Source organism: Choristoneura fumiferana, chromosome 5, assembly GCF_025370935.1.
Source record: "Choristoneura fumiferana chromosome 5, NRCan_CFum_1, whole genome shotgun sequence".
Lineage (NCBI taxonomy): Eukaryota > Metazoa > Arthropoda > Insecta > Lepidoptera > Tortricidae > Choristoneura > Choristoneura fumiferana.
This window is the reverse complement of record NC_133476.1, coordinates 1,015,181-1,031,625: the sequence shown is the minus strand read 5'-3', so window position 1 is coordinate 1,031,625 and position 16,445 is coordinate 1,015,181. Positions and strand designations below refer to the sequence as shown.

Genomic DNA, 16,445 nt, shown 5'->3' with positions numbered 1-16,445 from the left:
CCTATTATTCAAGTCCGAAAATTGTTTCTTATACTCTTTTACATTAATCATAAGTAATGTTTGGTGATGAGAAGCTCGGTTTCACGGAAACAGTTAGTTTGGTTCTTAGGCTCCTGCATGGCATGACGACATGCAGTGCTGCGTCTTCGTAGATGGCGAGAGTTTTTTCCGTCACCTGTGGATTTAAGCAGGGTGTGTTCTGGCACCCACACTGTTCGCCTTATACTTTGCAGTTGTAGTGAGAGAAGTCTTATAGGAAGTTTCCAAGGGTGTCCGTATCCGTTGCCGCACAGACGGCAGTCTTTTAATTTGGCCAGGCTTAAGGCTCATACCAAAGTCTGGTACGCATTGATCACTTCGTCTTCTACTTACACTTACACTTCCCACTTCCCATTCCTTACCTTCGGAGGTTGGACAACATCATGGCGTTCTGATTTTGGAGGCCGCTGCTCTACACAAGGAAGTGGTACTGCAGTTGAACCAGTCTCGTAAATTCTTCAGCCACGAGAGTCTTCTCCTGCCCACGTTTCTCTTTCCGGCAATCTTCCCCAAAGCTGGAGAACTCTGTACTTCGCGTTTCTCATCACATGCCCAAAGTAACACAACTTTCTTCACTTGAAGGTCTTTAGAAGCTCAAGGTGCTTGTCCATTCTTTGCAATACTGCACGTTTTGTTACAGGAAATCTTTAGAATGCGGGGTAAATCCACATTTCGAAGGCTTCCAACTTCTTCATGGTGTTCTGCGTAAGAATCCATGATTCGACGCCGTATAGCAGCACTGTGAATATATAGCAACGTACTATACGCATTTCTTAGTTTGAGGCTCTTGTTTCTGTCACACAGCTCCTTGTTCATCTTGAAGAGCCATCATCAATACGAACTCTGGTGTCCTGCACGTGATCATCATGTTCATTTAACCAGCAACCAAGGTACTTGAACTGAGTAACCCGTTCAACCTCTTCCCGTCTGATACGTAATGAAAAGTGTTGGTTATTATGTTTGCTTATGACCATAAACTTTGTTTTTGCGACATTTTATCTTTAAGGCCATGTCATTGCTAGCGATATTCACACGATTCAGCAGTTCTTGCAATGATTCCAGGCTATCGGAAATCAACGCTGTGTGGTCAGCATATCGGATATTTGTTAATATTGGCCGTTAATATTACCCTCGCCCGTTTCAGTATCAGCTGTTGCGTCTTGAAGATCTCTGCGTAAATATTGAATAAAGCGAAGACAACACACGGCCCTGTCTTACCCTTCGCACAATTCAGGTGGGTTTTGACAGTTCGTCATCCACTTTCACACATGTAGTCTGATTCCATTTCTTTCCATTGATCACAGAGATCATGACGTATGCAGACGATTTGCGCTTTGTACGAGTAGCAGACTCCCCCAGGAGATCTGCAACAGCTGATGTCAGTCTTTGACAAAGTTTGCTGTTAATTCGGCCTGAAGCTCAGTGTCAAAAAGACCGAGGTGATGTCCTTGGACATTCATGTCACGAGACACTGATCATAGAGCTGGATGAAATTGAGTAGTGGTTATGGCTGAATGGGATAAGAGTTGGATGTGTTGAAAGCAGGTAGATAAGTTCTACTATCTGGGAGCACTATTACATCGAGGTGTGACCTTGATGCTGAGATCTACAGCTGCATCGGTGGTGCTGCAGAAGCGGCATTTAGAAAGCTGTTTCGAGATCTTCTGTTCACATGACCTTAAGCTGACCACCAAAATTTATATCTATATGGCAACTGTGCTGCCAAATATCCTATATTCTTCCGAGACGATGCGTATATATATCGGTGTTACATACGCATTTTGGATCGATTCCACCTTTAGTGCTCCGAACCAACATGAAGATCAGACGGCCCTTCTAATATGGGGAGGAGAATATAATTTTTAAACTATGGTATTGAAATGTGGCAAGTAGGCAACGAATTAGCTAAGGAGTTGGTGCTACTTTAAAATTAATAAAAAATTGACACGCCGATTATACGCCGACAATTCATCGGCGGCGGCGGCGTGGAAAAATCGTCGGCGGCGGCGGCGCGGCAGCGCGGCGCACATGTCTACTACGGGTAATCGTTGAAAAATTGCTTTGTTTACACAATGATTTTTTCCATTGAATAGTATTTTAATAAACTACCTAATAAGTAATTCAATAAATTACTTATTGTAGGTTTGACGTTTACATGTTTTTGAACTTTATGCCAATGTTGCGACCGGATGGCGAGTGGTTAGAGAACCTGACTTACGAAGCTTAAGGTCCCGGTTCGAAATCCGGCCGGGGCAGATATTTGTATGAATAATACGAATGTTGTTCTCGGTCTTGGATGTTTAATATGTATTTAATATGTTATTTCTATATAAGTATGTTTATCCGTTGCCTATTGTCCATAGTACAAGCTTTGCTTAGTTTGGGACTAGGTCAATTGGTGTCAAGTGTCCCATGATATTTATATTTATGATATTTATTTAATGTTTTATACCTATATACGAGTAAATTGGTTAGTGACATTTTAATTATGCAATGTCATTAACGAGACCTTGTCGACAATGTATTTTTTGTTATTTTTATTCGACTGGATGGCAAACGAGCAAGTGGGTCACCTGATGGTAAGAGATCACCACCGCCCATAAACATCTGCAATACCAGGGTTACGTGTAGATAAGGATAATGTTATCCCACTATCTTATAAATGTGAAAGTTTGTAGGTCTGTTTGTTTGTTTGTTTGTTTTTTACTTCATCACGTCTAAACCTCTGAAACGATTTAGATGAAATTCGGTATACAGATAGTTTGAATCCCGGAGAAGGACATAGCATAGCATGGCATAGCGATGTAACACTAAACACATTTTCGTGAAAATTTGTGCCAAGACCATATCATATGACACACACTGTCAAAAAGTTATCAGATCATGTAGAGCCAAGGTTCCAACTCTACACGCCCTAACTCTACAAGGCCTTACTTCGCAAACTCCACACGTTAGTCAAAATATGTGGCTTGTTGCTTTATCTCATGTAGAGCCAAGCTTCTAACTCTACACGCCCTAACTCTACAAGGCCTAACTTCACAAGCTCTACACCTTAGTCAAGATATGTGGCTTCTTGCTTTATCTCATGTAGAGCCAAGCTTCTAGCTCTACTCGCCCTAACTCTACAAGGCCTAACTTCAAAAACTCCACACCTTAGTCAAAATATGTGGCTTCTTGCGTTATCTCATGTAGAGTCAAGCTTCTAACTCTACAAGGCCTTACTTCGCAAACACCACACCTTAGTCAAAATATGTGGCTTCTTGCTTTATTTCATGTAGAGCCAAGCTCCTAACTCTACTCGCCCTAACTCTACAAGGTCTAACTTCACAAACTCTACACCTTAGTCAAAATATATGGCTTCTTGCTTAATCTCATGTAGAGCCAAGCTCCTAACTCTACTCGCCCTAAATCTGCAAGGCCTAACTTCACAAACTCCACACCTTAGTCAAAATATGTGGCTTCTTGCTTTATCTCATGTAGAGCCAAGTCTCTAACTCTACAAGGCCTAACTTCGCAAACTCCACACCTTAGTCAAAATATGTGGCTTCTTGCTTTATGTCATGTAGAGCCAAGCTCCTAACTCTACTCGCCCTAACTCTACAAGGCCTAACTTCACAAACTCTACACCTTAGTCAAAATATGTGGCTTCTTGCTTTATTACATGTAGAGCCAAGCTTCTAACTCTACTCGCCCTAACTCTACAAGGTCTGACTTCACAAACTCTACACCTTAGTCAAAATATGTGGCTGTGGTTAAGTATCATTATTTCAATTATTTGTGAATGCAGCGAGCACGGCGGCTCTGTTCTCTGGCGTGATCTGGTTCGTGTCCTACATCCCGGCGATGCTGCTGGCGATGGACGTGGAAGTGTCCGCCGGCGTGCAAGCGTTTACCTGCCTCAGCATCAACACCGCCATGTCCTACGGTTTCCAGCTGCTGCTCGCCAAGGAGAGTACCGGAGGTAAGGGTTTTTTTCTCACAATCTCTCAGTCTCTGACAATGGTCTACCTAATGCAGCCGGTTTCTGGATATTCGCTCCTTTTCTTAGCTAAGCAGAGGCACATAAGACTCAGTATAGGCAGTGCCGGTTTTAGCACTTCCAACGCCCTGGGCGAGATTTCCACGGCGCCCCCAACTTTTGGGAATTTTGTAGAAAGTATAGGCTTCGCTCAATGAGCGAGAGGTCTGCAAGTCCGGCGCCCTGGGCGGTAGCCCCACCGCGCCCTACCCTTAAGCTGCTACTGAGTATAGGTACACGCAAGGAAACTGAACCACGTACCAGGGTGGAACCTTTGTGTTACTAATGTCATACTCATCCCATACATTATTGTCAAAGAAATCATAGCATAGTTTACATATATATTCGTGCAAAATTACAGCTTTCTAGCATTGATAGTCCCTGAGCAAAGCCACGGACGGACAGACAGACAGACATGGCGAAACTATAAGGGTTCCGTTTTTGCCATTTTGGCTACGGAACCATAAAAAGAGGCACCATTATAGATGCTCCAGTATTACTAATATGAGGGGGTCAAAAGTGGCTCCAAATGGTTCGGGTAAAATAACACATGGTGCTGTTCGCCAGTCTGCTAGCTTGAACTTGGCTTATTTATAGCATTTTCAATTATTTAAAATAATATTATTGAAGACTTGAAGATTATCATATTTATATTTTTTTCAGATTTTTTAGCGAATGTATTAAATAAACACAGGGTTCTAACCCTTTTAAGATGTTTAGGTCTAAGAAGTGTACGTTAATCATCAACTACTTGATCGTCAGGTATGCAATGGGGCGAGTTCATGGAGTCACCATCTCCGGACTCGAACCGCTTCTCGTTTGGGCACGTAGTGATAATGCTGACGTTGGACTGCGTGCTTTATATGCTGGTGGCGCTATATTTGGAGCAGGTGCTGCCGGGGCCGTACGGAGCGCCCAAGCCCTGGTACTTCTTAGTGCAGAAGAGCTTCTGGTTCCCGAATAGTCAAGTTGTACCAGGTCAGTCATTGAATCAGTAAAATATTATGTTACCTACCGAACTTACTTAGGGGGCGTCCATAAATTACGTGAGACATTTTTTAGGATTTTTTGACTCCCCCGCCCTCCTTGGTGAGATTTCGTAAGATTTTCCTTAACTCCCTCCCCCCTCCCCAAATCTCACGTGAGATTTTTTGAAATGTGTTTTGGCTGTAAACCCGTTGGATTTAAAAAAGAAAAATACAAAAAAATATTTGTTCTATTAATTTTATTTACAACTACCAAAGACTATATTTGTGATTAAAGAATATTGCCGTAGTTTAAAATCACTGTGATAAAAATAAATGTGATAAAAGTAAATTAATAATTTAATAAACTTTACTTTGACGCAATTTTACACGGTAATCTGTTGAAAAAAATACGTGATATTTGTTAACCCCCCCCTCTCCCCATGTGAGAATTGGAAAGATTTTACTTGACCCCCCCCCCCTTAAAGACCTCACATAATTAGTGGACGCCCCCTTACCTACTCAAGCTGCAAACAACTAAAGATCGCTTTTTGAAAAACATTGTTATTAAAACCAATAAAACTCGTATATCTCAGGATAAAATAATGGTAATCGAGTGACTATACCAGTTCTATTATACCTATAAGATTAAAAGTAGAACAAGGCGCACAAAACTGTACCCAGTAACTTTGAAACCTTCTGACATTTAGAAATGCAGGAAGTTAAAAAATTACTTTTAGAGAAAATCATTTTTCTCAGTTGACAAAGACTTGGTTTACCGCCGTAAGATTTGAATCTTTGTACAGCTCAAAATATCAAATAATATTGTAACATATATAACTTTATAAGTTAATATGACAATCAGCCTAATTGTTTTTTTTCTGTTCTGAGGTAGGAATAGTAATAAAATACTTAAAAAAAGATAAAGCACTTGCTTGGTCGACTGTCCGAAAAAAGAGCGAAAGAGAGATGTACGAAATTCATAAGAATTCCGCACTTCCTCTTTGGTGTACTAGTACTGGCAAAAAAATTAAGATAAGTAGGTACCGTACAGTTAGTCACAGTCATAGAGTTGACAATGCAAATGATTCTGAGTAATTTTACCTATACACCTGGCAAACGGATCATGATAATAGGCTTGATTTAGAATCGTTATCTTTAAACGCAATAAATGGTAACGTAAAATTGAAAACTACGAACGATAAGATAGAATAATTTATTTAAAGCTCTGAACCCAGTCAGAATTTTAAACGGTATAGCTTACCCGATAATGTTGACGAGTATATTAGAATTTTGGTGACATGAAAATTTTGTCTAATCAAAAAACAAAACATTTTATCTTATTAGACAACGGCATAAAAACAACATGCTAATATGAAGAGTAGATATGTTATGAACCAAGTGATAAATCGGTTATTTTCATAATGCCCGGGCATTATGAATAATGATCAATATGAGATGGCAATATGATAATAACTATTCAAATAATTAAATTTCCCGGGCATTATACATATGTCTATCGCCTTTTGGGCAGAGTAATAAAAATATATCCTTACCTATATACTAATGTATTATATTTATTCCTTCGTTTTATAGATGCATAGATTTACCTGTACTTACCTATAATTAAATATCTCTCAAAAACTGTGAAGTAAGTTATATACGTTAATTCAATGAGGGCTATCGTTTTTTGTCTCACTAGATGGCGCACTGTTGCGTGAGGTTTTTAAGTATGGCTTTCAAAGTCTGTTATTACGGGCGTGAAAACAAAGTTTAGATTAAAATCATATGTAATACACCTTAAACCGTACCATAAAAATATCGAGCATGCCACAGTGTTCCATAGTCCCCGCTTTGTTCGGAAAAAAGGGAGGACAAAGGTCTCCGAAAGACAAAACTGTCTCAAAACACAGACATTCATTGCCACGGAACGCATATTTCAGATATTGCAAATATTTATAAAATTATTCTAATTATAAATAAACCCGCGTAGCTCACCCAAAAACAGGAGGATTTGACATTTCGGAGACCTCACGCTACACTAGCGCCTCTAGCGGCGAATTCATACGCGATAGCCCGCATTCTGGCATAGCTGGTATTATAGTTGGCTTATTTTGGTTATAGTTGAACCTAACACGCTCCTTCTCGCTGCGCTCCTCGTCGCACCTAACTTTCCGATTGAATGAAATTAGACTTCAGTTTTTTATGGTATAGGGGGAAAACGGATCGCCTGATGGTAAACGATTACCGTAGCCCATGGACACCTGCAACACCAGAAGAGTCACAAGAGCGTTGCCTTCCTTTTAGGTAGGAGTACGCTCTTTTTTTGAAAGCTTGAAGGTTATATCGGTCCGGGAATACGGCAGGTGGAACTTCATTCCAGAGCTTTGCTGTGCGAGGCAGGAAATTTCTGGAAAAATGCACAGTAGAAGACTGCCAAGCCAATCTATATGGTGAGGACAGAAGTGTTGTCGCGTAGGGCGGTGGCGGAAGGATGCGGCGGGGATCAACCCGAATAACTCCTCGGAACACTCCCCGTTGTAAATACGATAGAGGATGCACAATGAAGCTACTTCTCTACGCATCGCCAAGGAAGCAAGTCGATCAGAAATTCGTTGGCAGCCGACTATTCGAGTTGCTCTCCGTTGTATGCGGTCCAGAGGGAGAAGCTGGTACTGAGGAGCCCCTGCCCACAGATGAGAGCAGTATTCCATATGTGGGCGAACCTGCGCCTTATAAAGCTGGAGGCGGGTGGGCCGGAGTGAAATACTGTCTCGATCTGTTGAGCAGGCCGAGCTTCTTCGAGGCTAATTTAGCCTTAGGTACCATCCAAATGACCGCGGAACTGGACTTCACTCGAAATGTCAATACCAAGAATTCCGATACTGACTGTGGTAGCTAGGGGAGTGCCCTCGAAAAGAGGTGATGCGACAAACGCAGACTTTTTTGCGTTAAACGCGCAAACTGCGTCTTTGTGGGATTAAAGCGGACTAAATTAAGTCGACCCCATTCCGAAACTTCTTTTAGGGAAGTCTCAATTTCAGACACAATAAGTTTCAGACGTTTTCCCGAGAAATACAGTTGCCCAAAAATCAGTTGTAATCAAATTGCCCAACAATCATGTAGCAATATTCATAATGACCGGAAAATGTGATTAATACTGAAATTTGGATAATAATTATCTCTTCGCCCGGTACAGCTTGTCATTATTTATAATGCCCGGCCATTATAATAATCCCCCATAAATCACTTCGTATAACAGGTACATAGGTATCAAATTAGGTACCTACATACGACATAAAATCTGCAAAGATCAATAAATAGTTGATTGTTCAACAAGGGACTAAAACAAGCCATAATGATACGAGATGTTTATATGTGGCTATAGTTCGAGTGTTATTACGATTGTTTAATCTCGCGTTTAACACTCTACTTTTCACTTTGAATGCGAGGAAAAAAAAGACTTTCTGTTCAAGATTACAATATCACTTTTTAAAAACGTACGCTCAATACGACTGGACTGGATAATGGATATCTATACAAAATTCAAATGGCAAAAAAAATTGTTCCGCGGTTTTTTTTGTTAAAGTGACGCTTTAAATGCTTGCATATTTAGCCAACAGATTAAAACTTGAAAACTATTTTGAAACTAATTGGACCACGCATAATAAAATGAATTCATCCTTAATATAGTTGAATAAGTAATCCATATTCGAAATAATTATTTGTGTTTCACGAAATTAAAACGTGTTTTATAAATGTTTATCTAAGTACAATTGTCCATTTTGAGGTTTGTTCACACACTCACTGGAAATTGGCGATAATCCTCCGTTATTGGCTGTTTAGGGTTTCCTTAGTAAATTAAAAAAAAAAAAAAACTTTAATCCCTAGAGATTAATAAGGAACTTTAGTCCCGATACACAGGGACTAAAGGAATATTTTAAGAGCATGAGAAGTGAAAAATACATAACATCACTAGGTATTTCTGCAAAAGCTGATATGTACCTACCTCAAAATCGATAAGTTTCAAGGGTCAATTTAGACATTTTTTTAAAACCCAGATAGAAGAAGGTTATTTCTTAATTAGTCTTTAAAAGTAATTTACTAGTTACTAATACGCGATTTTAATTTTAGTGGGGATGGACACCGACAATACTCAAGATATTATAATGGAGAAGGATCCCAACGATCACGCAATTGGAGTGAAAATGACGGTACGTAATTTTCATACAAACATATTTATCCTCGTAAGGCCCACATCAAATTTTCTTCTTTAGAATTTGAAACTTAATGTAAAGTTTGCCATTAGCTTTGACGAATGTATGTACCTACTAAATTTAGGACGTTGGGCTTTACGCGGTTAAATCTACATTATTTTTAAAAACAACGATACATGATCGATCATTTTTCTTTGCAGAATCTAACTAAAATATACGGGGCAAATGTAGCTGTCAATAATTTGTCTCTAAACATTTATGATGATCAAATTACTGTCTTGCTTGGACACAATGGTGCCGGGAAATCCACAACGATATCCATGCTCACAGGTTTGTACATAATAAGCAATTATGTTAGTTACTTATGTATTGGTGTTGTGTTACCACGGCCGACCAATCAGGTTAAAATGATCTAAAATATTATTGTTTACGATTGATAAAAACTGTGACCTACGCAGGGTAGAATGTATGTATGTAGGTACAGTCGAACAAATTGAATCAAGACCCAGGGTGGAACCTTTGTGCTACTAATGTCATGTTGACATCTCACACTTTTGTCAAGGAAATCATAGTGAAATTGATTATTAAAAGGTTCCACCCTGGGTCATGATACGATTTATTCGACTGTACATAATTGATATTCATGCCATGTTGCCATTTCTTTGCTTTCATCCCAGCCTATATACGTCCCATGCTGGCACAGGCCTCCTATCAGAACAAGAGGGTTGGGCCGTAGTTCCCACGCGGCATAGTGGGATTGGGAACTTCACAGCACCATTGAATTGCTTCGCAGGTTTGTGCAGGTTTCCTCACGATGTTTTCCTTCCCGCAAAGCTCGTGGTAATTTCAAATGTAATCCGCACATTTTTCGAAAACTCAGAGTGTGAGCCGGGGTTTGAACCCACATACTTCTGCTTGAGAGGCGATGGTCAAACACTAGGCACCACGGCTATCTTTTTGCTATGCATTAATATAATTTATAATTGGAGTTAGGCAAGTATATAAACAGACGAAAGTGTAGTCTTTATTTTTTATTTAAAATGGATGCAATCTGATGCAATGTAATGTAGGGTGACCATGCGTTGCTTAAGTTACAAACTTAAGTAAAAGTTAGGACTTGTGACAGTTTTAAGGCAATTCCTTCCAGGCGACCTCCTAATCTCTCTCTCTCTCTCTCTTGCAAACATTTTTCTAACAAAGTGTATCCTGATGTCTCCTGAGTTACGGGAGAGAATACTACACTAAGGGGCTGTTTCACCATCTATTGATTAGTGTTAACTGGCGGTTAGGTGTGATGCCGTCTCTATTTGTTTTGTTCGAATAGACGGTGACGGCATCACATTTAACCGTCGGTTAACACTAATCAATGAATGGTGAAACAGCCCCTTAGGGGCTATCTATTTGTTCTGTTCGAATAGACGGAGACGGCATCACATTTAACCGTCGGTTAACACTAATCAATGGATGGTGAAACAGCCCCTAAAAGTTGTTTGACCCTTTTATTAAACTATGCGTTAGGTAACGTAAAGGTGAGCAGCGGGTCGGTGTGGCTGGCGGGTTACGACGTGGCGCAGCAGACGGCGGCGGCGCGCGCGCACCTCGGCTTCTGCCCGCAGCACAACGTGCTGTTCAACGAGCTCACAGTGCGGGAACACCTCGAGTTCTTCTCCCGGCTCAAGGGTCTACGCGGCCAGGAGTTGAAGGATGACATCGACCTGCTGATCGCCAAGTTGGAGCTTGAGGAAAAGGTATATAATTTAATGTATATGATTGAATGAGGGCTATCGCGTATGAATTCACCACTAGAGGCGCTAGTGTAGCGTGAGGTCTCCGAAATGTCAAATCTCATAGTTTTTGGGTGAGCAACGCGGGTTTATTTATAATTAGAATAATTTTGTGAATATTTCGCAATACCTGAAATTAATTATGGCAAATATGCGTTCCGGGGCAATTAATGTCTGTGTTTTGAGACAGTTTTGTCTTTCGGAAACCTTTGTCCTCCCTTTTTTCCGAACAAAACGGGGACTATGGAACACTGTGGCATGCTCGATATTTTTATGGTACGGCTTTAAGGTGTATTAAATATGATTTTAATCTAAACTTTGTTTTCACGCCCGTAATAACAGACTTTGAAAGCCATACTTAAAAACCTCACGCAACAGTGCGCCATCTATATCAGCCTTATAGCGCCCGTCTTCGGACATAGGCCTCCTCTCTACTTTTCCAGTCTGGCCTATTCATTGCCACTCGCATCCAGTTTACGCCAGCTTGCTGCCGGATATCATCTGTCCATCTTTTTGGTGGTCGTCCTCTACCGCGGGTGTTAGCACGGGGTCTCCACTCCAGGACTCTTCTCGCCCAACGACTGTGGTCCATTCTAGCAATATGTCCTGCCCATCTCCACTTTCTGCGTTCTATTTCTGTTATTACGTCATTCACTTTAGTCTTCTGTCTGATCAACTCGTTTTTCTTTCGGTCCAGAAGGTGTATTCCGAGCATTATTCGCTCCATTGCTCTTTGTGCGACACGTAGTTTCTCAGCAGACCTTTCTGTTAAGGTGGTGGTTTCCATTCCATATGTGAAGACGGGCAAGACACACTGATTAAATACCCTGGTCTTAAGATATTGCGGGATCTTTTTGGATTTAAAGACGGTGTTGTTAGCTGCAAAAGCTGCCCATGCTTGGCCAACTCTGCGTTCGACCTCCGCTACCTGATCCTCCATTCCGAGAGTGATTTTATGGCCCAAATAGATGTAATGATCAACGATTTGTACTGGAAATGTGTGATTTTTCGCTTCTGGGATATTTGTCATGATCTTGGTTTTCGACTTGTTCATTCTTAATCCTACTTTAGCTGATTCACCTTGCAGTTCGTCGATCATCACCATCATATCCTCAATGTTGTCCGCGATCAGTGCTATATCATCCGCGAAACGCAAATTGCTGAGTCTCTCGCCATCAATCAATATACCTTATCCTTCCCAGCTGAGTTTCTTGAAGATGTTTTCAAGAGCGGTGTTAAATAACTTTGGCGATATCGTATCGCCCTGTCGAACTCCTCGTTCTAGTTTGAACGGCTTTGTCAGTTTATGGAGGCTGATGACGGATGTTCCATTTTTATGAAGATGTTTTATCAGTTGTATATAACGTTCATCGACTCTGCAGTCCACCAAAGATTTTTCAACTGCCCACGCCTCTATTGAATCAAAAGCCTTTTCATAATCGACAAAGGTAACTATAATGGGTTTTCGGTATTCATGACATTTTTCAATGGTTGTTTTCAACGTTTGCAGGTGGTCGTTTGTACTGTAGCCTGATCGGAATCCAGCCTGCTCCCTCGTTTGGTAATTGTCCAGTTTATCTTGAAGCCTGTTTAATATGACTCTCGTAAACAGTTTATATAGATGAGACAAGAGACTAATAGGTCGATAGTTATCTAACTTCCGAATGTCTCCCTTCTTGTGAAGCAGGACGATTACTGCATTATGCCAGTCTGAGGGAACGCCATCTAGTGAGACAAAAACGATAGCCCTCATTAATGTAGATCATCTGGGACGCTGAAATTGTTCTTTAGCAAAAAATCTAGTCCAGCATCGTTTTCTGACTACCGGCCAATTTCCATTCTTCCTTTCTTTCCAAGGTTTTAGACGTCTTGTACACCAGCAGTAGACATCATACTAACCAGAAACGATCTTCTCAATCCATTCCAATCAGGCTTCCGTCCCGGTCATAGTACGGCAACCGCGCTTGCGAAGATCACTGACGACATCCGAATAGGCATGGATAACAGGAAACTTACGGTTTTAACCCTATTAGATTTCAGCAATGCGTTCAACATGGTTGACTTCGACATTGTGCTTGACATATCTCCTGCGGTTATTGAATGGTTTCGTAGTTATTTAGTGGGTCGTCGGCAAAGAATAAAGGTGGATGATTTACGATCTTCATGGTGCAACACGCTCGCTGGTGTACCTCAAGGTGGAGTGTTATCTCCATTACTTTTCTCTATCTTCATAGATTCTATTTCTCATAATCCTCATTCTTCGTATCACCTTTATGCTGATGACCTACAAATTTATTCCAAGGCATGCTTGCTGACCTTCCGTCGGTTATCGAATCCATTAACCTGGATTTGACAAAGATCTTAAGGTGGAGCCAACGATATGGCCTAAAGGTTAACCGACAAAGACCCAAGTCATTATTGTTGGCAGCTCGAAACTTATTCCAAGGGTTGACTTTGTATCTTTGCCATCTGTATTTTTCGACGGAGTTCTGATACCATTTGCCGATCAGGTAAAAAATCTGGGTGTTATCTTGGACCGCACTCTGTCATGGACTCCATATGTATGTGAGATTAGCAGGAAGGTGTTTGCTGCGATGGGATCCCTAAGACGCCTTCAGAATTTCCTTCCATTTGCTACAAGGTTGCGCTTGCACAGACTTTACTGCACCCTATTTTCGATTATGCTGACATTTGTTATCCCGATCTTTTAGAAGAGCACTTGAATAAACTTGAGCGAATTCAAAATCTGTGCATTCGGTTCATATTTGGCTTACGTAAATATGATCATGTTTCTAATTTCCGATCACAGCTCAGGTGGCTCCCCATCCGCTTTCGCCGAAACTCTCACATTCTCCATCTTCTCTACGGCATTCTCTTTAACCCTGCAACTCCTTGCTACCTCAAAGAGCGATTTAGCTATGTTACTTCTGTTCGTTGCTCTCAAAACTTTCTCCTTACTGTCCCACTTTCAAACTCTAAATTCTATGTTTATTCTTACACTGTCCAGGCCACTCGGTTGTGGAACTCCCTACCGATAGACTTGAGGCGCGCAAAGTCCTTGCCTATCTTTAAGTCCATGCTTAGGAAGCACTACCTGTCATCTTGCGTATGAATGTTATAGTTAGCTTATTTATGTGTTGTTATGGTATCTATCTACCTATCTATCTGTTTAGATTTGTTGTGTATATGTATTGTATGTGTTAGTTTTATGTATTCTTGATACAGCTCTAATCTACTGTAAATTGCAACCTGCTAAAATGTATTCCTTATTTCTGTCCATTGTAAAGGTTGCCTGGAAGAGATCGCTCTGAAGCGATAAGGCCGCCTATTGCTTACCTTAGAAAATCTCTATGTATATACTTGTGTTCTCTGTACTGTTTACTGTATTGGTGTGCAATAAAGAGTTATTGTATTGTATCATCCTGAAATAAACAAATATGGATTACCCACTTTTCCGCAACCTGTTTATTATCATATGAAGAAAAATAAATGGTCGCAAAAATGGATTTTATAAGGCATCGATTTTATTTATCGTCACAACGCACGATAACACCTGTGAAGGGTGCAATATCGAGATTAGGAATAACATCGGAATTCTTCACATTTCCGATATATCCATCTCACGTTTGGTAGTCAGATACTTAGTTAGTATAAGTAGAAAGAACGAACCAAGCGAGTTCTCAATGAACACTAGAATAAAAGAACAACAACATTACTGAAAACATTTTTTAACATTAACACGATCCTTTCTGCTTGAGAGGCCATAATGGTAGGCACTAGATTATCACGCCTTTTTTGGAATCCTGCAAAACTTATATAAATTCTTTACTCGCCATCATCGTTTTGTTTTGACGCCACAAAACTATTTTTAAATTAATAAATCAGTAGATAAGCCTTAGATGAATGATTGGTCTCGCGCGCTCGCTCGACTAGATACCGCCGGCGTACTTGTCAAATGCGGCAACAAATAGTACGCCGAAATCGGCGTACCTGAGCCCGAGGCGACTCAGTCGCGTTGCAAACTGTGCGTAATGTGCATGTCCCGAATTTTTGTTAAATTTTGGTCATAAACCGAAGTAAAATGCCAGTTTTCGCAGTGAAACTGTTTAAAAATAATACTACAAGAAATAAGAAGGACACTGGGATCACATACCATCAGTAAATATCGTATAATTTCGAAATTACAAAATAAATAACATGAACCCTAAACGCCATTCTGTGTTGCCGCGTACACAAGAATCAAATTCCCCGTGGTTGAGATTTTAATAAATTGAATTTTATTGTTATCATCATTAAATGATGATAATTTTAATAACTTATTTTATTTAAGTATCTAACGTAATTATTATATATACATAACCTAGTTCTATATTATTTAATGTTTATCTTTGTGATATTATACACTGAACGTGTATAAATTGTTACCCGACACTATTTAATTAAGGGGTGAATGTGTCTTAAAATTAAAAATGTTTTTCGTCTTCCCAGTCAAAAGCCCGATCAGCTGATTTACTTAGGCATTACGGGAAACGAAACAATTTTTTTTTCGTATTTCTACCCATTTTCCTGAAATGTTAACTTTTTACCCGACTGCCCGAAGGAGGGTTATGTTTTTCAAGCGTATGTATGTAAGTATGTATGTATGCATGTACCTATGTATGTATATTTTGTAAACAATTATTTTTATTTTAGTCTTAATTAACCTGTACATTATATTAGGTTTAACTATAGGTGCAACGTGTTAAGTACGCAAAACTTCTTAGTTGGTGACTCAGTCCATGAATTTTCAGTAATAATTTTGTAAATATTGAATGCCCTTAAATATATATATTTTTAATTAAAAGTGAGGCCTGATCATTGATATACCTACATCATACCTACCATTTTTTTAAAGAAGAAACCTACGCCTAACCTATACACAAACATATTAATACATTCACTCTTAATTACTTCTTAATTTCTAAGTATTTCCCAAGATACATTTTGTAACCAATGACTTAATAGACCACAGAATAATTTATTTTCCCAATAATTCAGGTAACAGTGGAGCAGCTGGCAACACAATTCGTCACGCACACTAGCATCCTTGCAAATTGTCTTACACCGTTCTTACGCACACTACAATATTGAGTTGCCGCATTCACGAACGTTTTGTTTTTAATTAGCGCGGTATCTAGTCGAGCGAGCGCGCGAGACCAATCATTCATCTAAGAGATAAGCTATTAAAATCTAATTAATATCAAGGCACTTAAATATTGTAGGTATCCAATATTTATCTCATCACGTGATGATAAAAAAGAAGCATCATAAGTAATTAAGTTCCAACAAGGCTCGTGCTCAATTTAATGCTACATAGTAGAGCCAATGACAGGAAAAAAACAAAACAATATCAATCATTTGGAATCTGTTTTTTTGCAAGCGG

The 16,445-nt window shown here is 39.9% G+C and overlaps 2 protein-coding genes across 2 annotated transcripts in view; one reads left to right on the top strand and one right to left on the bottom strand.

The window, feature by feature from the left end:
• The window catches only part of LOC141427895 (death-associated protein kinase related-like), a 407,132-nt gene that overhangs the window by 229,774 nt on the left and 160,913 nt on the right, over positions 1–16,445 (bottom strand). The gene's annotated exons all lie outside the window — the stretch shown is intronic.
• Positions 1,636–12,266, top strand: LOC141427658 (phospholipid-transporting ATPase ABCA3-like). Its single transcript, XM_074087261.1, has 7 exons — positions 1,636–1,792; positions 3,827–4,000; positions 4,820–5,035; positions 9,157–9,236; positions 9,440–9,569; positions 10,758–10,987; positions 12,111–12,266. Exons 1-7 carry the CDS (start codon positions 1,636–1,638, stop codon positions 12,264–12,266), a joined length of 1,143 nt encoding a protein of 380 aa, XP_073943362.1.